The sequence below is a fragment of the Melanotaenia boesemani genome, chromosome 8 (genome assembly GCF_017639745.1).
Source record: "Melanotaenia boesemani isolate fMelBoe1 chromosome 8, fMelBoe1.pri, whole genome shotgun sequence".
Taxonomy (NCBI): Eukaryota; Metazoa; Chordata; class Actinopteri; order Atheriniformes; family Melanotaeniidae; genus Melanotaenia; species Melanotaenia boesemani.
Window position 1 is genome coordinate 20,236,495 of NC_055689.1, and position 20,832 is coordinate 20,257,326.

Below are 20,832 nucleotides of genomic sequence, written 5' to 3' on the forward strand. Positions count from 1 at the left end.
TTTCCTAAAACGCTAAAGAAATGTACTTTTTTTAAAATAAAGTTAGTAGAGTTCTTGGTTAATAAATCAATTGTGATAATAACCCACATGGCTGAATATTTTTGAGGCTTAATTTAAAAATTAAAAGCCACATTAAATAAAATGTTACCAGCAAACTACACTATGTGATGGTTTGTTATCTTTCCAGTATTGTCGTGTTCATACTGCCCCCTTCTGTCCCCACTAGCTGGGAGGCATCTGGCTAAATAACAAAACAACAGCACCTTTATCAACACAGACAGAAGTAGAGGATGACATACAATATTTTTAAGCAGGCTGAAAACACCAATAATAAAAATATCAAAATCAACAGCAGCATCTGGACACAACAACTTTACTTTTTCAGGAAAAATTTGACCAATGCTGTTTACTTCTTTCCATTTCTATGAGAACAGTTAATAGATTACATTACATTACTATTTAGGTTTCCTCATATATATATATATATATATATATATATATATATATATATATATATATATATATATAATAACACCTAAGAGTGTGACACAGTTTAAACACTATGAAACAAAAATCAATTTTCTACAAGAACTAAATGTGATTCAGTTAAGATTTCAAATTGAAAACAGCATTTCCCCAGGGTTCTTTAGAAAGCCACTGGATAGTGCGCACACAACATCCTTTTGTGCACACTATTTACCCCTGGATTGCTCCAGGCTAATGTCTCAATAATTTTCACTCCTTTCTCAGGTCCTTCCCACAAAGGACTTAACTAATGATCCATGGACAAAATGAAGCATTTAAATTTATGCATTAATCATTCATCTCCAGCTCATTGAAAATGCTAAACTTCCACAAAATTAAGATTGAATATTGAAAAGTGATTGAGGGAGACAGCTTTCGGTAAGTGAAGAAAGAGAAAGAGTGTGGGGTGCCGCAACAAAAACAGGGATTTTTAAGAGACAGTGGTCTTCACATGGGCATGGTCAAGGTGGTCAAGGTGTACTAAGTGCTAGTTAAGGTCATGGGGTTTCACTAGTTGTAATTAGATCTTGAAATCTGGAGAAGCGTAGAATTTCTGTCAACACTGCCTGTAATTATTCTCTTTTCCAATTAATGGTGACATAGATTAATTATCTGATGAGGCAAAGCCAATTGCAATCATTCACCCAGCTAAAATTAGATCAGTCCTGACAGCAGCATGAAAGTCACCTGTTTCATTGTTATGGATTTGCTGCAAGTAAAGAAGGGGGGAATAGTGAAGCGTGCTAGGGTAAGTAAGTTGTCTGGTACAGGTGAATGTCCAATTACACTGCTGTATGAACTCTACTCATTCGATCCAGCAGCATCTGGACTGGCCTGTTTGTTCACCCCAGCATCATCAGTGGTAGTAGAGTCATCTTGCAGGGATTGTAGGAATGCTGAGATGAGCTGAATTTCTTCTGACAACCCCTCCTGTTTTAACAAGGAATACAAAGAATAAAAGAAAACAGGTTAAATTGTAAATAGAACAAATATCAAATCATCTCTCTGTGTGCATCCCACACATAGCTGATGAGTCTACCAGAGTGAGAGTAAAGTTACCATCTTCTTCTTATTTTCATGGGGAAGCAGAACGACACTCCTGATGAACCATGTCCAGGTTCAGTGCTCCTCTGTTTTAAAAACCTCAGCATCCAGTTTTTCTATTAAACTGCCTGGCAGTGTCAACCAGCTTGGGAATCTGAACCAGCCTGGCCATGCAGAAATTCTCTGACTAACAATTATATCAGAAACAGGATCTTGGATTACTGTCCCCTGGGACTGGGGCAGTGGGCGTCTGCTCCAATCATTACTGGCCATTCAACAAGGCTCTGCACTGCTCTCTGCTGTTAGCCATTGTCAATTATGCCATCCCTAGTGTAAACTCACAGAACACAAAGCTGAACTGCCAGCTCTGGCAAGAGTGTAACAGGATGACAGCCTGCTACCCCCCAACTGCTCCCCCACCCATTCCCACCCACCCACCCACCCTAGGGTTCCCCAGCCTCCCTTCCCTCAAGCTAGGTTTGAGAAAACTGCCATTTGGCATCTGAATGGAGCGCTTTAGCTGTGAAAGTGCTAACCTGACCTTTCTTATGTTCTGCTTGTGGGGTTAAGTGGACATGATGGATTAGTACAGGCCTCATCAGGATTCAGCCTGGTTTAACTCCAGTTACAACCGGTATCAGTTCTTTTGATTTCTTCATTTCTTTCTTATAAACTGACAGCTGATCTAAATAATCTGTGTTTCATGAAACTGTTCGGAGTCCTTGTGTGTCCCCGTACTCCTTACTATCGCGGTCTTAATATTAGGTAATCATTCAGACTTTGTACTAATGCCTGTTCATATACTCCTAAAGGTTTTTTTTAACTAATAGGGGTTATTTCTCCTTGAGAATGATAGACCTTGTGCTGGACTCTTCTTCAGGAGCCTATTTAAAGTTAAAGTGAGTGCTGCCTGCTCTGATGGACCCTGTGCAGAGCTGTGACAGTTGACGGTGTGGTGCGCTTGAATACACCAGCTCTTTTGTCCTTCACACTCTGCAGCTCTCTGATAGCTCCTCCCCCTGTGCCCCACTCCTCCCTGCCTTGAGCTGTGATCTGCTGGGGCCTTTTGAGGCAGGGCTGCTGAGACATGGCTGCTCCCTGTAATGTCTGGACCAGACCCATCAAAAAAAAAACATGTCAGCAGTCAGAGAAGAAGGAACTGAGAAGGAAACCACTTAATGGCATTTTCATCAGGCACTCCAAAATATGAATTTTAAACTAAAATAAAAATCAATGACTGCATATGATAAACACTGCTAATTACAGACTTGGTATGTGCTAATGTTCAAATAAAGTTTAAAGAAAAAGTATAAGTAGTTCATAGTATGGTTGCACGGCACCTGACTCTGTGGTAAATCTGGACAGGAAATTTCATAAAGATTCATCACTGTTCCTCTGTCCGTTTTGACCTCATCGCACATCACAGCACAGATTAGACACCGATTATCTTCTAATTGAAGATCCTTACTTTTCAACCTTGCAGAATATGCTCATACTCTTGTGCAAGACAGACAGAAGGTTATCATATCCACAAAGAAAAGGAAGCTGTAACATGTGGATATCCTCCATGTGGTGTCGGGAACTGTAAATTAACAATAAAGTCAAGAACATCCCTGACAAACAGAAAACAGGCTGAGATGTTAATACATTGTGACCAGACATGATGTGTGTATATAGAGTTATTAAGAGAGGCAGACCCAGCCTCAGACACAGGGTCACTCGGCAGGATGTCTAGCACACACCTCATCCATCACATCAGTCTGCGATCTGATGAGTGAATGTATAAGACCGTAATATAAGAGTGGCATCTTCAACTTCACCACAGCAGTGAGGCATGAAGCCTTGGTGGATGTTTGCCTGGCTGCTCTTGCCTGGCAAAGAAGACACAAGGCAACTGACTAGCCATATGAGACTCAAACAATGCCAAGCATAACAGGGAGTTACTGTAGTATGCAAAAGAATATGCTTCCATCCAGTAGAATACCTGCACTGGCATGAAAGTTGACTAAAGGGTTTTGCTGTTTAGTTGAATGGGGGCAGTTGGTGCAGATTTCCAGCTTGTTTTACATGTATATGTACAAATACCTCGACTGCTTTTATTTTCTGGTCGTTCTCTTGGGAAAGAGCCTGGCACCGGTCCAGTTCAGCCTGGCTGTAGAGGTTGCGTTGTTCGAAGTATTTTTCCAAAGCTTTGTGCATCCTCTTTTGCAACAAAGAGAGCTAGGGGGAGAGAAGGCAGAGAAAAGGAATTGGTAAGGCAGGAGAGGAAATTAATGGCAGTGTTCAAGAAGAATGATGGAGGGGAATAGAGAAAGCAGTCAATAGCCCATTCTGCAGTACACGGGCCTGACAGGAATTTCACAGTCTCTTGGTTTCTCTGCCCACTCGTGTGCACTCATCAGAATCCAGTCACATCTGGCTGCCAGGATGGGGGGTTAATTTTCTCTAAATGCTTCAGCAGTTTTGTTCTAGCCGAGGCAAACTCTGTGACTGCAAAGCTGATGAGTAAAATATTTCTACTTCACCCAGTTTAACTTTATACCAATCCCCTCAAGACATATTTTACACATACACACAAAGTCATGAACCCCCCACTGAAACCAGAAATTATTCCTAGTCTCTTGGAAAGACATGCTGCTTGCTTTATTATTTGAACACAGTTTCAAGCAAAGAGGTTTAAATTCTGATAGATGCCATTGCTTTTCTTCCCCTCCATCTCTCTACTCTTCCTACAAAGCTTATCATTGCTTGGCAATGTGTTCCCCAGTGCATTGAAAACTAAAGCGAATTAGCTCAGTCATCAGCTCCTGAAGGAAAGACAATAACAAGAATGCTCTTTATGGTGTACCCTGTTAAAACCTAAGAGTTGAAAGCCTCTGCTTAAACAGGGCAATGCTTACATGTACAGTGCATTCAACAAGGTTTTGATGGGACAGCATACAGGCAAATTAAACCACATCCAAATTAATCGTGTGAATTTTAATTTACAAATGAGAATTTAGTATATTCTTTCTGAACTTTGATAAATACATTTACACTTAAATTTACATTTGGTAAATACTATATGTAAATAATGTATGTTGTTTAGTCAATCAAATAACAGGACACACACCTTTGTCTTTGTTTTTCATCACAAGACACTCCACAATTTAAGATGTGTTACTCAAGGGAACTGTTAAGTTAAATTGCCTGTATCTAAGACATATCTGTAAAATATGCATCAGTGTTAAAGTAAAGTGCTCTACAGTATGTTACTATCTCATGATGTTCTCGAATTTCTGCAGTTAAACATCTTGATGTTTGTTGTTGGGTTATACCCATCCTGTGTACCAAAAGTAATCAATATAATTGATTTAGAGTATATTGTTTTTCATACCATTTACCCTACATCCAAACAGACTTTTTGAATTCATGGTGGACAAAGTTTGAGAACCTAATTCATTATAAGTGAAAATCTTTGAAAAATGTCACTGACATTAAAGTAGAGTCCACTTGTGGAAACAAATGTCCTTTTGAGAGTTATTATATTTCATACTAATTAATGATTATTACTAACACATTGATGTGTAGGTAACATTTTACAGGCGTAGATGGTTGAGGAGGGGCAAATGCTATTTTGTATACTTAAGCACATTATATTAGTCAAAAAAAAAAAACATAAAATAGAAAAACTCATTTAACTGCCAGAGACATGTAGCAAGCAGGGTTACATGTATTAAGTTCCACTGCACCACTGCCTGTTATTCAAGATTAATACTATATACTTCACTTATTTAGTTATATATTATTATTTCAGCATCAGATAAGGCTGTTGTGTTGAAACATAGGTAAAAAAACAGTTTAAGAATTAACTGAATGTATTTTAACATAGTTATAACTTGTAAAGACTGCTAAGATTAGACAAGTACATTTATCATACCTATATATGTGAATTTAAAGTTTTTTCTGTTGTAAAATTGGTTACATTTACAAGATGGATTTTATTCTGTCCCACAGATGAATATAACATGAGATTATGAGCTTATCTGACACAAAAATTAACTGGCTATGGTAAATGTATTTACCTTGTTGCTTCGAGTTATAAACAAATCAATTAAGGACAATCACATTGTGTAATTTTTGTGGTAACTAGAACATAATATGCAGACATTATGATGATAATTGAATATTTAAAACAGGAGAGAAGTGTGCTTGAATGTTTGTGCATCAATCAGATTAAATGTGATAGGTCAACATCTATATCTCTGATACATTGTTGATCATAAGCTTGTCACAAAGCTAAAATTAGACATAAAACATAAGCTGAGAGGCTGCTGTTGTAGGAGTGTAGACTTGAAACAAACAAAAACGGTGAAGGCTGAATCCAGAGTAAAAGAAAATCAGGCTTTGATCATGAGCGTGGAAAATCCTGTCCACAGGATTTTATATTTGCATGCATTTTTCACTTGATAACATTCATGCAGTTAGATGAGGAATTGCTCAAGTAAAGGTATTAGTCATTTTTGGAACAAATAATATGTATTTTTTTTATTTGCTGGAACAGTGTGGCTTCTTCCTTGTGTTACGGTTGTCATGGGTAATTCTATTCCAGTTTAAAAGTGTCAAAAACTATAAAGATTAAAACCTAAAATGTTGCTGAGTTGTCCCCCCTTAACTAGTCATGATCTCTGGTGCTATTTCAGCACTGAAAGCACATTCAACTGGTTTCTTGTTGATCTGTTACCAATGGATGCCATGAGCAAAAGCAAATTTGTAATGCAATAATAAAAAAAATTAATCTCTGACCACCTTACAAAACAATGATTAGGAGAATGGAGATGTTATAGTATTTACATGTGCCATCAACCTCTCGCTTTACTCCCTTTGGTACCAAATACACAGCTATCATTACATTATGTCACATTCATCGTCCTCCTCCACTCAAGTTATCTAATCATTATTACACTGCTGCAGTAATCTCCTAACTGGATGCAAAACTAAAACTTATTTTAATTACTGCGGATGTAAAGACAAATACCACAAACAAAGCACCAGGGACAGCAGTAACAATCATAACTCATCAAACATAATTAAAAAGAGATGGAGGGTAAGAGAAAGAAGATTTAATCAAAGGTTATATAAACTGTACCTGTGTGTAATAGTGAAAAGACTCATGTACATGGTTTCTTTCACTTAGTGCAGACAGTGACTCCTCTTTGACATCCATGAGGATTTTCTGAAGACTTTCATACTTTTGTGCCAGCTGTTTGTTCTCCTCCAGCGCATTTTTCAGTCCTTTCTATACAAGTGAAAAGGGGTTCAGGTTAAATGTTAAGTAAACACGTTATTAAATTGACTATTTAAAAAAACACCAAGGGGCATGCAAGTGCAAAGTCGGCTGCAGACCAGTACTGTATCCACTCCACCTGTAACATACTTGCATAACATTACCAATGGAAATGTACTGAAGGGTATATGTCAATACTAACACTAATTTCTGTTTTCTTTCCAATTTAAGCTTGCATACTTTCATTTGTGGAACCCTCAGGAAACATTTTGAGCCAACCTAAGAACAAGAATTGTTGTGGTATTTAAAACTTGGGAAGAAAAAAATTGCAGCCTTGTGTGAATGAATGATTGAGGCGGATTTCAGGAACATAGAATTCTAGCATGATACATAGTAGCCATTTTTAATCAGGATCTGTTGTCATGCTCAAAATAGAAGAGATAAGGCTTGACAAGGCTAGTACTGATGCAGAAACCAACTAGCCTATGATGAATGATAATGATAATGAACCCCACAGTATCATTCATTCATTCATTCATTCATTCATTCATTCATTCATTCACAGAAACCAGGGAGGTTTCACATTTAAAAAGAAACTTTACAATTGGAGAAAAACAGCTCAGTAACGTTGTTGTGTTGGTTTGTTTACTGCTATGACTGTATGGCTTGAGACCAATGATCAAATCGGAGCTGAGGCATAATGATTTTCAACAGATGTAAAATACTGTTTTATGAATGATCATACTGATCAATGTTTTCATGTTTCAAAACAAGCATTGTAAAGTTACTTATAAAAACATTTTATATAAACGAGTAAACTAAACTATGTACTATATACTATACTATGTACTCTATAGAAACAACACCAAGAGACATTTTAGCTTTAACACTGATCTGCTGCTTGTGTATGTGATACAATTCACACATCCTATATTTGTGCTGTGTAAAGAACCACAAACAACAGGCATAGAAATGTGGACAGTTCCTTGTGAAATCAAGCAAATAAATCACAGTGAGGAAGACTCTGTGCATGTCCTCTTTTCATTTGAACAATGTTTCCTGAGTACTGGACAAGTGGATGTGTGAATATCTCAGCTGTACCTGCAGACATAATGAAGTGTGTCTCTGCAGTAAAACAGAACAGCACTAAAGTGATGAGTTTAACCCAGCAGGAAGAGGGGCTGTAAACATGACAAATGCCTGCTATTGATTTCAGGTTTAATTACTCCATGCAGCACTGACAAAGCCCATCTGATGCTGTTGTGAAGTGTAAATGGAACAAATTACACTTCATTGCCCATAAGAAACTGATAGCGTCGGCAGTTTGCATTGTTTACTTTGTCCTCGCCAAACGACAAGCCCTGATCAAATCAAAACATAGGCGCATGTTTGAAAACTGAACACCTTTCTCATATTTATGGATTGAATAGAAGAGACCAGATATTCCTCACAAACCAATCTATTTCCCCAGGACATACCTTGTAGTTCTATCTGTAATAGTAACAAGCAAATGCAGAATAATAACCAAATACTGCCACATATAAGATTCCAGAAGGACCTGTAACAGTTTGTGTAGACCAAAGGAGCTGTAGTCAGCATATTTAGAAGAATTCTCATATTTGAAGGTGTCTAATCATTCTGCTTCATGCACTGTGATTTCCGAATGCACACTCTGCTTATTATGTTATGCTAATATAGACATTATGTGTTCTTTATATTGGTCTCAGTGATTAAAGTGACCAATTTCCTAGGAACCTGAGACTCTCTTTTATTTAGTAAGAAGTATTGTTTTTATATCATCTTATTTTGTCAAGTTTAAAAGACTAAACCCTTTTTTGCATGGCTAACTTTTATCTAGCTAATGGGAGTTGTGTCTATGAGGAAGACTTCTAATTCTTAAATTGTCTCACACCAACAACTTCTTTAAAGTTGCTGCACTTGGATGCATGGCAGCTTAAGCTCCATTGCCTTTTCTTGTTTTGAACTAATGCCTTCTTGATCACCGTTTAATGAAACTATATACCACATGGCGATTTCACATTAGATAAGCCATGTGAAACCCCCATCAGCAAAGAGGCTCTGGCTGGGGCTGATAATCCTGCAGATGAAAACCTTGCAATAAATAGGGGTTTTCTCTTACAAAGGAGTGTTCAAATGCATGCTATTTTGTGCAGAGCAGATTCATGTTTTCAGAAGTCTGTTTCATGATATAAACATACAAGATGATATACTTATTTTATGTGGTGATCTGTGCGTTTACATTCAAACTGCTGCTGAAAATGTTGACCTACAGGTAATAAAATAAGCACAGCATCTCACCACTGCATGCATCATCAAATTCATCCAGACAAAAATACTACAACAACAGCAAGTTGTCATTTGTGGCAAAAACACTTAAACGAGATTGACCATGGCTTGTAATTTTAATTGCACACTACTCTTTTCTCCGTATCTTAAGGGAAGTACTGTGACAAGCAATGTGCTGACACTAATCCAAAAACAAATAAACAATGAGATGTTTTTTACAGCTCATCTGTGGATTCACAGTATTTTGACACAAAAAGTCATGTATTTACAAAGAGTTAGTGTAACATAATTTTTTTTTTCTTTTTTACCTTGGTGTTTTCCATTTGCTTTTTTCTTGTTGTAACAAGAGCCGTGTGTGTCTGCATGGATCGCTGTGTTCGTTGTTTCCAGTTATTAATATCAGACTGCAAGGTGCTCATTATGTGAGCAGCTGATTTGTTCTTGAACTCCAACAAATTCAAATCACTTCTGCAAAAAGAAATCAAACAGAAAGCTGTACAATGCTTTTCTTGAGGGTGTTTGTAGCGGTCATAAACAAGTTTTCTATCACATAAAAATTGGTCATCTTAGCGTTATATTCACGTAGGACTGTCTAAGTGGTAATATTAGCTTTTTATTAGGAAAAGTTGATAATTTAAAAAAAATGTGAATCCTTTGCTTAACATGAGCATGTCCTGTAACTTACTGCAGTTCTGCTACCATTTCTGGCATTCTTTCAACAGATTTTTCTATTTTATCTGAAGCATCCCGGTATTCTTCAATTCTAGTAGTTAGCTCAGTGATCCTACCCACAGCACTGTCATGTTTCTTTATGGTGGCACAGTGCAAATCCTGTAAATAAAGGGAAACAGTTAAAGAGAAGTTACTTAACTATATTTTGGTAAGACAAAGAAATTATATTTTCCAACAAAAGAAATCATGACAAATAGCTATGACTGTCTCTATGCTCAGTGAGCTTCACAGTGTAAATCCTCTCACAAATTGTTCTATGACTCAAGACAAACAATTCAATGCAACTTCCCATTTTTACCTGAGCAGCTTTAATCTTGTCACATGTGAGTTTTTTCTCCTGCCCCAGCTTGATTAATGTCTCGTTGTGTTCACACTGCACCATTTCCAAATGTTCTGTCAATCTCTTTATTTTCTGTACAAAAAAGAAACAAAAAAACAAAATAAGTTGTATTAAAATACTTAAAAGCTAACTTTATTTACAAATAACCTTCAGGTAATGAGGAACTATGTTCAAGTCGTACCTCAACTTTTGCCTCTAGAGCATTTGTTGTTAAGGATGCAACTTCTAATTCTTTCTGAAGTTGCTGGTTGGTTTGTTCTGAACTTCTTTGCTGCTCCTTCAGTTCTTCATTGAGATTTACACACTGAGTCTGAAGGAGACAAAAATTACAAGGCAAAATGTAATTGTGCTTAACTCTTAAAAAACACCCACAACAGGTAAAAACAGTTACAGGAGATGAAAGCAGACTATGAATTTAACAGTCTATTTAAGGTAAGCTGATTTTATTTAAACCACATTAAGAAGTCATTAATGTTTTATTCTTATTGTTCTTTTATTGTTGATGGAGCTTTGTCAAGTTTCTTAATGTAACAACTTCGTGGTTATTCAATTAGGTTCCACACAAGCTGCAAAGTCTGCTAAAGTACACTGACATATTTTGATTGTTTAAAACTTATGATTTAAACTTTGGCGCTTAATCAGTAATTCCAGACACATTGTTTTTCAGACTAAGTGAAACTGAAAGATTTTTGGGTGAATAATCTGTAGTACAAATTTACCTTTAGTGTTTCCATTGTGGTCCTGTGACCTGTCAGATCTTTCTTCAACTTTTCAACCTCTGCCTGTAAAAACAAAGAAAGAAAACCAAGCATCACTGAAGGAAAGGACTTTTTTGTATGCTGCAACTCATGAAGAAAAGATAGAAAATGAACATATGTTGTACACAACATATGTTGTACACAACAGCTATAGCTGACCCTTGCTCTGTGTTCTTCCATGAAGGTGAGCTGCTCTTGTTCTTCCAGCTTAGCCTGGATATCACTGTGCTGAGCTACAACTTGGGTCAGTTCCTCCAAGGCCTTTTCCCACTGTTCATCATTGTCAGTGATTTTCTTGCACATCTGCTTCATCTCCTCTTGCATCTGCTTTACAGCTTCCTCACTAGCAAAATCATAGAATAAAGTATACAGATGGGATAAACACACATAAGTGACTTACTATAAAGAACATGCAATAGTGAAATTAAATGGGAAAAATATTTCTTTTCTATTCTGGTTTGCACATTGTACCTCTGAAGAATCTTCAGCTTGTAGTCCTCTATGGTTTGTTCATACTCCATATTTTCTTTACAGAGAGCTCCAAAAGCTTCACGTTTTTTGTGGAGCAGTTCCTCTAAGCAGGAAACCTCAGTTTCCCCTTTCATTTTCTGTGGATTGCATTGCATACTCTTTGAATTTAAATATCCAGAACAACTTGGATGACACAACTTCAAACATCATTAACATGGATAGCTCCAGTAAGAGCCCATAAAAGAAAAAATACATAAATAAATAAATACTAAACTCAATCACCAAGCACACATACACATAAAAGCATCATTAAATTGAAAAGATAGCCAGTAACTTAACACCTGACATTTTAAAACATTGATGTAACATTACTTACTGTTTTTTCAATATTTTGTGCCAGCAACGTCAGCTTTTCCTCCAATGTCCTGTTCTTTTGCATTTCATTCTCAATTTGTAGATTCAGTTGTGAAATCTGTAATGAAAGAGGAAAATAATATGATTAAATTGATCTTTTAAAAAAACCTAAATGTAAAGCAAAAGTATGTCTTACCTTGTTTTTTTCAGTTTTCTCAAGCTCTAAAATTTCAGGAATTTTCTGATTTATAATTGTGCATTTTTGTTCTGTATAAACTATGATGTCTTCAGCATTCTGTATCTCAGAGAGAAGACATTTCTCATCCATCCTCAACTGGTTTAACTCTTCCCTAAAGACAAAAAAAAAGAAACTGCTTTGTCTTTTATTAACTTGGGGTTAAACCCATTTTAAAATATCTTCATCTGATTTAAAACACAACCATTTGTTATCTATTTTAGAATATTTGCATATATTCATTTATATAATTAGATGGTTAGGTCCATTTGCAGTGACAGGTATTGTCTGGTCTGCATCAGTGAGAAGTAGTGTTGCTATGGTTACATGTAGCTGAAGTATTTTACTTGCTACAAGTTGATACATTAAGATTCCGCAAATAGGAATTATATACCATGAAATGTTTGATCACTACATTATGTGATTACAACAATCAGTGTATCATTCATTCATTCATTCATTCATTCATTTATGTTTTATATTTATACATACATATATATATATATATATATACTGCTACTTTTACTGATAGTACTCCCCCCCCCCCACATTATCACATTATTAAGATGGATACTTACAGTCTCTCTGTCAGCCGATTCTTCATCACCAGCAGCACATGGTCCAATGACATCTTTTCTTTGTTGGCATCACGCTCTGTCGTTTTTAACTCCTTCTGAGCCAGCAGGAGATCACTTTGTATTTTTGAGCAAACTTCATTGGCCTAAAAATATTGTGGTGTGATATGCTAAGCACTCAGACATCATTTATAAACTTTTTTCAAGGTTATCAATACAAATAAATATACATTATCATGTTATTTAGCCATACTCTCTCGGTTGTAAATATTCTGAATGTCATACCTAAAGGAACAGACTGAAAACTCTAAAAGAGCTTTGAACTTTTCCTTTGGTACATTTCTCAAATCACCCTCTACACTAAGTGCATTTCTCATAACAATTTGTACAAATAGCAAAACACCATGGATTACCAGCAAAAGCCAGTCTCTTGCTTAAAATCCTTAGGTCATCTCTCAAAAGTAAATATGTGTCAATGAACATGTAAGTGCCATCAGAATGACAAGTCCTTGTGCCATCGTGTTGGAAAAAGACACTCAAATTACTCAGTCATGTTGTCAATACAACAATGTGCTCTGGAGGTACTGTCTGATGTAAACTATGGCTAAAGTTCTGATGACAATTACTGTAAATCGTAAGCTTAGTGTGGGATACTGATTGAAAGAGACTGTACAAGATTCACATTTACTATTTGTAATGTAATTTGTTGACAGACCATGTTATTGCCATACAAAAAAGAAAAGAAAGCACTGTGTAGTACAAAGAAAATAGAAACTGCTTTTTTGAGAAACAAGTGACACAATGATGTGTAGATTGAACAGGTAGTTTTGAGAATTTCAGTTCTGATCTGAGAAATTAACTAAAGTGACTGAGGAAAACTGAAAAGATTCCAGACACTTGGATACTAGTTTTACTTAGGAGTAACATCATCAGAACAGCCAGTGACTTACTTAGATGTTGATTAAAAACAATCAGCCCATTGGTTCCCATTTGTTTGTGTTAATCTGATGTTTCATTTGGATGCTATAAAGCTAGAGCAATGGTGAGACAAAGTTGGTACACTTTATTACATGTAAAGAGTGGTCACATGTTGACGTTTAACCACCATTACCGTCTGTAAATGTAACATAAGTTCACCTACATGCTGCAAAGAAACATTTTGGCCTTAAACAGTGTTTTGAATGTTCAGAGGATTGTGATAATCCTGGGTACCATGTCATAGTGGTTTACAGAATTGGGTTAAAAAGAGACTAATTTTATTTAACTAATTTTGAAGGAGAAATATAGAAATGATTTTTTAGCTGGAATAATTTTTTTATTATGGCTAAAAAAAACTGTATTAAGTGTACACCTGTATTTAACTCTACAGCAATATGTTTGCAAACCCAATTTACAGTGAGAACTTTTTCAGAAAGATCTGACACTATTAGTACGTTATGGCATGCAATCAAAAGTGTATACATTATCTACTGTGTCACTTTAAAATATAACTGAACCTAAACAAAAGTAAATTGACACCTGGACTGTGTTTACAGTGTATCTAACATCTGTTAAATGTTAGTGGGATAACGCTTGGAAACAATGCCTGAACATTTGCTGACCTTGCCACCATGTTATTAAAATGTACAGATTTTGTGAGTTTGGAAAATCATCATAATCATGGTTATAAAATAAATCAAATGAGGACCAACCTCTGCCTGTGCGGTCTTAATTGAATTTATGATGCTTTTCTGGAGGTCCAGGTTTTCACTCACAGTGGGAACTTGTTTCTTGGCAGAGTTAATGTCATCCTGTAAGTGCTGGTTCAACAGCTGAGCATCTGACAATTTTTCCTGAACCTGGTCAAGTTTCTGTGTTTCCAGTTTGAGATGGCGCTTCAGCTCAGTGATGTCTCTCAAACAAGCCTCCTGCTCTGGAACGGGCAAGATAGCAAATTAATAAAAAAAAATTGGAAATTAGATTTAGGAACAACAAAATCATCTTATTTCACAGAAGAGTAATGCATCTCTGAGAATGTGACACATCTCAGTCACTGACCTTGTTGCACAGCAAAAGAGTGCTCTATTTGCTCTCGGAGTGCAATACTGTCCACTTTGCTTTTCAAAAGACTTTTTCTCTGCTTTTCTTTGTGGAGAGCTTTCTCTACATTCTGCCGATCAACCTCCAAACGCTGAATCAGATCCATAACCTCAGAAAGGATATCATTTATTTTCTTCTTTAGTGGTGGCAATGGATAACTTTCTGGAAGAAGGAAATTTTTATATGACTGGCAAATTGTATTGCATTTTACTTTCAAGTCATTTTCGCTAATGTCTATATGACTACATACTGTTTGTTTGTTTTGTTTTATTGTAGCATTAGTGAATATTTCCTGACATGTAAAGACTTAAGATGTGAGCAAGATCAAAACACACAGCTGCACTAAAGAAGTTGCAAATATATCAGTACTGGTGCTTTAAATCTTTGCTCTTCAGCATCACGTAAATTGAGAGATGTATGTGGAAAATAAATGTGTTTACCTCTTGCACTAATTGCTGTGCCTTCAACATACAAATCTGTAGACTTCACTGAGTCAGAATCTGAATCTCTTGACTGAAATCTGTTAAATTAAAAACAAAAACAAAAAAAAAATTAGTGGAACTCTTGTTATATTTTATACCAAACACTAAAAAGAAATAGGAAATTAAACAATCAAGTACATCACCTTGAAGTTTTGCTGTAATGTGGTTTCCCCTGATCAATTTGTGATTCATATTTTCCAGAATGGTGCAGGACAAAAGATCAAGATAAGCATTTTAATTGCTAGTTTAGCCTTGTAAGGATAACTGTGTAACAAGACGTCACATATTTAATCAAACATGATGTTCACTTACGTGTTGACACCAGTTTTCTACTATTTTTTTCATCTCGTGGATATGGTAAATAGCACTGTTGACACATGGTGAGGGACTGTTGAGCAAAGCACAGGTGCGATTTCTACCCGAGCAGAGAGCTTGAAGGTCTGCTTGATCTTGTGAGAGAGAATATAAAGAAATTTTAAACAAGCTTTGATTGATTAATTTTTGTTTCTGAAGTGCATCGTGTAATTCATGAAAAGAGAAAGTAAAATATAATTATAGAATAACTGCAGATTCCACTTAATAAAAGATACCACATTGATGAACCATGTCTAAATAAAAAAAATGTAAAAATGAGAGAGAAGAGCGGAGCTTGGCTGTAGCAAACACTCACTCAGCTTCATCAATGGTATTTTGAAAAGTAATTACTGAAATGTATTTGCCTGTAAAATGTGACCTGTAGTTCTTTTTGCACTTTGATTCTTGTGGTGCAGCCTTCAAAATACTGGAAGCATTAGTGAGAGATCAGAGACAACTAATATGTTGTTCAAGACAAACTCAAGGGCGCAGTTCTTAGTGGTGGCAGAGCGCCATCTGGCTGGAAAACTGAGAAAAACACAACTGGTGCAGTACACAAACTTAAAAAATAAATGTATGAAAATGGCCCAGATTTATTCAAGTAATTATTTTAAATAAGTTTAAATCAACAAAGAACAGAAAGAGGATAGGATTAATTAAGCTTTAGAAAGGACTGAAATTTCTATCAAAAACATGGATGTGATGTCACTTGGCATTTCAATGAATCCAGGTTTTTAAAACCTAATTTGTACTAGAAGCAAATTCTACATATGAAATAGCATTTTGAATAAATCCTCTGTATTATATGCCTACTCAGGAGTCTAATATGTAGCGTTGTTAATCATGAGGGAGGTCTGGAACAAATTAGCATTTGATAGAGCTAAATTAATTTGGTTACATCTTTATAGAGTCAAATGAATCTTAACTCTTTCTTCACCTATTTTCTGACACCACAGTGAACTTTTAGAAATCTTAAAAAGCTAAAGTTATATTGAAATGTTCTTTTGATTTTCTGATGAGATACAAATACATGGATATTAATGAAAAACAACTAGACAAAAACATATTATTTCTTCCATTATTTCAACTGTTTAGTCTAGTTAGACTAATGGGGTGAACATACAACGCCAACATGACAGACTCGATGAAATATAAATCCTAAAATGAACTCACCAACAGCAACAAAACCAACAAGCAGTACCAACCAGAAGTTTAAACACATATACTGTATATAGCCATATATTTTTAAGGAATAGGTGAGTCTTGGTTAGGGTTTAATCCACTTATGCTGTTGAAAGTAAAATAACAATTATTATTTCAATAGCCAGCAAAATAATAATTGTAATAATAAAATAAAAATGTGGGGATTTGAACTTTGCAGATGGTCAAAACATGGATGAAAAACCCTGCCTTAATTGTGTTTCCAGTGCTCTGTGTACAATCAACTTTGCAGTATGAGGGCAAGACTGGCCCAAGATAAAAGGACCCAGTCAATTTGCAACAAGTGCATCTCTACAATAGTGAGTTTCAGACAAAGATGTGTCTGACCTCAAAATGTCTCTGCTCTGCTTTGTGAAAACCTAAAAACAGAGATATTTACAACTTTTCCCATCTCATTGACAGTTTATTTTTCAATGAAGCTTTCTTAACAACAACTAGTGCATGTGCTGACTCAGACCAAGAACAAGAGCCAGAGAAACTGTAGGGAAAACAACACTGAAGAACATCTGCTGCTGAACCGCTTAGATGAATAATACACCCTGAAAGAATCACGTGGGGTATGAAGGTGGCAAAGCCATATGTCAGCGGTGGGTTCAGATTGCGCTAAACCATACTGGCAGGTCCATGTGAGTCTGAGGGCCAACCCGTCGCCATTAAGCCAGTGATATTTCATCACGTATTTCCTCAACAGATACTAACTTTTCACATACTATTTTAATTTCTCTATGTACACTGACTCAGGCAGACAACAGAAATCACTGATTTATTAACTCATTAGTGACTACCACACACTATTTGAATGAGGATTTATCATTTTTCAAATCTTTTACAAACCAATCAACAAATGGAGAGCAGCGGGTTGTAAATATAAGTAAAAATAAATTGCGCTTGGAGAGGGAAAAAAGTTTAACATCAAAGCTACGTTGTGATCAGAAAATGTTGGACTTTAACCCCTTAATGTCTATTGTTGCAAATTTGCCAATTCTCCTCAACTATTGATGCAGATGCACTCGTTTTACTTTACAGTGCACTTCAGAAAATAGCTAGTTAACTGGTTTATGTTACTCCCATCCAAGGCTTTTCATTAATTGTGCATTTAATGTTTTTCGTCTTTTCTTTTAAAGATTTCCATGGTGCTGTAAGAGGGCTACATACTTGTAGCAGAAGGTTACATCCATCCTAAAGCAAAGCTACTGATCTGTTTAATGATAAATATGTATTGGTAAGTGAGAAGTTGGCAGCAGCAAATGAGAAGACAGTAATTCCTGAATCTAACGCAACCCCAATAAGGGTCTCAGTTTCAGGCTAGCAGTTTAAGGACCCTCATTTTCAATGCCACTTTGGTATTTTGCATGCATCATGTATAAACACATTCTTAACTTTCGAAAGGTGCCAAAAAGGACATTGTAAATGAAGGTCCTGAGACTGCAGCAGCAGCCCTTAGACTGCAGCCTGCAGCACTGCAGAAAGCCCATATTGGGGCTGCGACAGACGCAGAAATAACAGCCCATGAAAACCGAGAACTCATTTGCCACTACCTGCTGCAGACTTATCATTGGTCAGATCAGTAGCTGGCAGCCTTCACCTGCTCAGTAGTCTTATTTCTGGCCCTTTTACTTTTCCTTAATACCTATCTATTTTCTGTAATGTGGACTGAAGTAAAATGAGTGTACACAGAAAGAGGCAGTGGCAATTTAATTTGTCAGCTTCATATCTGGCATCCTTGATTAATTTCAACAGGCTCCTCTCACAACATGTCCAAGCAGAAAAAAGTCTAAGAGCAAAAGTTTTTTTAAGGCACAAAGGGAGTCTGAGTACAAAGAAAAGAGCTGAAGCTTGAATGCAGGACATCTGCACATGTCAAACTTAACTAGACAAGAGGGAGAAGAGCCACTTGTTACCAGTATGTGGCAAAAAAGTGTTACCAAAGGTATGACTTATCTGGACGTTAGACTTAGATGAGATATAGAAGATGTGTCTTTACTTTCACCAGGTGTTGCAGAAAACCCAAACAAGTCTGAGCTTGAAACTTACACTATGGGGAAAGGCTAAGATCATAGAAATCGTTATAGCTCCCTCAAGTTTAACTATGTGGTTATGATGTTACCAACCTCAATACCATCTAATATTTTTTAAAAGACTTAAAAATATAATTAAAGTGTTATTATGAGGAGGTAAAAAAAATTATAATAAAAAAGCCAGGTTTAGTTTAAATAAAATATGTGTTTCTCTGTGTATTTATTTGGTCAGTCACTGTTTTGTTTGTTAAAATTGAAAAGATAAAATAAAAAAAGCCAGTAATGAAATAAAAGGGAGGAGACTTCTGAATTGAAACAAGAATACTTTTTAAGTGCACAATCAGGGTTTTGAGCAAGAACAGCATAACATTTGAGTGAAAACAAAAAAAATTGCTCTTAAAGAGTCAAACTGCAATCTTGATAAAATAAATTAAATTCAATTAAAATTCTTTAATTCCTAGTTGCAAGGGTGTTCTAGCAGTTTAGGAATCATAACTGTATGTTAAACTAAAGTAATTTAAGTTTCTTGTTCTTGTTTGACATTCTAATTTTGGTGATTAAACATATAACTTTATTTAATATTTTTCATAGAACTTTCACAGTGAGACATTCTTTTACAGCTCACCTTGTTGACCGGGTCGTCCTTCCCTAGATGGGAATCCGGGGGGTTCAACGTCTGGCATTGCACGTCGATTTTCACCATCCTGTAGAAAACCAAAGTTATCTAAGTTACCGTCTAAGAGAACCCATAATCTACAGTTGGGAGAAAAATGCTTCCAGTAATTAGCTCACGAAAAGAAAAGAAGCTAAATAAAGTGAGCTGAACTTACAACGAACACCTTCAGGATGTAGCTCTGTTAGCTAACGTTAAGTTCACATTTAATTAACTTAGCTAATAACAAATTAATGAGCTGAGGGGGTCGTTGTCATGGCAGAAAGTGAAAGCGAAAAATGGCAGGCTATCAGCTTACCTGCATTGATACACTTTTTTTGCTGCCAGTATCTGGTTATTGTCTTGTTACTGTTTCACTGTGACAATACAGCAGCCACTCTGTGAAAAGTTGTTCTTTAGCAAAGTTTTCTTCAAATGACCCAGCTGAAGTTCCCGTCAATCTTTTGTGGAGGTTGCTTAGCAACAAGGGGGCGCGCTTGAAGAGGGTAAGTTACGTTCAAGAGCACTTGTTCAGCATCATTGAGGTGATTTAAAGTTAAGCGCATTTTGTAAATAATAATCATAATTATAATCATAATCACAATAATAAGCAGGTGGTATTCTGCATATGTTGGTTGTTAGAAGTAGCTATTTGAGTTAACTTAGTCATTCTATCATCTCAAACCAGTCAGTACATTCTTCTCTGATCTCTGACATCAACAAGGCATTTTCGACTCTATGTAAACCCTACAGAGGGTCCGCACATAAACACTTTCTGAAATATTCAGATCAGTCTGTCTGGCACCAAAAACCATGTCATGATGTTTAAAGTAAATGAAATCCCTTATTCAACATCAGCAAGTCGTTCTGTCGACATGCCCAATGCAGTCTATTGCTGCCATGTGATTGGCTGATCAGCTGTTTATCTTAACCCACTAAACAGGTGTTTTGAGAATGCAAAAATGTATTATCTACATTTAAATATAACCTGTGCAAATTGAATTTCTTTCTGTGTAGAAATGGTATTACGGTTTTACATAAAACAAAAGTAATCCATTTTTTTTTAGATTACATTAGATCTTTTCACCCTTTCATTAGTTTTACATTTTGTTTAGAGAAACTACCATAGAACAATTCGGTAATACATTTTAGAGTAGCCAAATGCATCTTTCTGGAGCTCACAATTACGCCTAAATGTTGTGCATCTTTAGTCAACCCTCATGTATAAGCTACGTGAGATTAAAAGGAAAACTATTGATTTTAGTCAAAGCTGCAAACCTTCTGCAATATAATTACAAATGTCTAAAAAGCTTTTTATTATCGACGGATTTGAGTGACTGAGAACTGTTCCTATCAATATTCCTAAACACTTCTACAATAAATATGCAATATGTTAAATGAAAATTAGATAATTTGATG

At 36.0% G+C, this 20,832-nt stretch overlaps 1 protein-coding gene across 4 annotated transcripts; it reads right to left on the reverse strand.

Moving 5' to 3' along the window:
• Positions 1–508: 508 nt before the first annotated feature.
• LOC121643863 (coiled-coil domain-containing protein 178) lies at positions 509–19,873 on the reverse strand. Of its 4 annotated transcripts, none has more exons than XM_041991445.1 (20): positions 19,733–19,873; positions 19,387–19,465; positions 15,481–15,617; positions 15,312–15,340; positions 15,127–15,206; positions 14,645–14,848; positions 14,299–14,519; positions 12,611–12,705; positions 11,994–12,147; positions 11,820–11,915; positions 11,444–11,580; positions 11,132–11,315; positions 10,934–10,996; positions 10,396–10,524; positions 10,173–10,286; positions 9,828–9,973; positions 9,451–9,610; positions 6,698–6,847; positions 3,655–3,789; positions 509–1,458 (listed from the first exon to the last, which is right to left on the reverse strand). In XM_041991445.1, exons 1-20 carry the CDS (start codon positions 19,736–19,738, stop codon positions 1,327–1,329), a joined length of 2,451 nt encoding a protein of 816 aa, XP_041847379.1. In that variant the 5' UTR covers positions 19,739–19,873; the 3' UTR covers positions 509–1,326. The 4 variants fall into 4 exon arrangements, with proteins under 4 accessions (XP_041847379.1, XP_041847378.1, XP_041847377.1 ...); XM_041991444.1 differs by having other exon boundaries at positions 509–1,455; positions 12,611–12,753; XM_041991443.1 differs by having other exon boundaries at positions 12,611–12,753.
• Between the last annotated feature and the right edge of the window lie 959 nt (positions 19,874–20,832).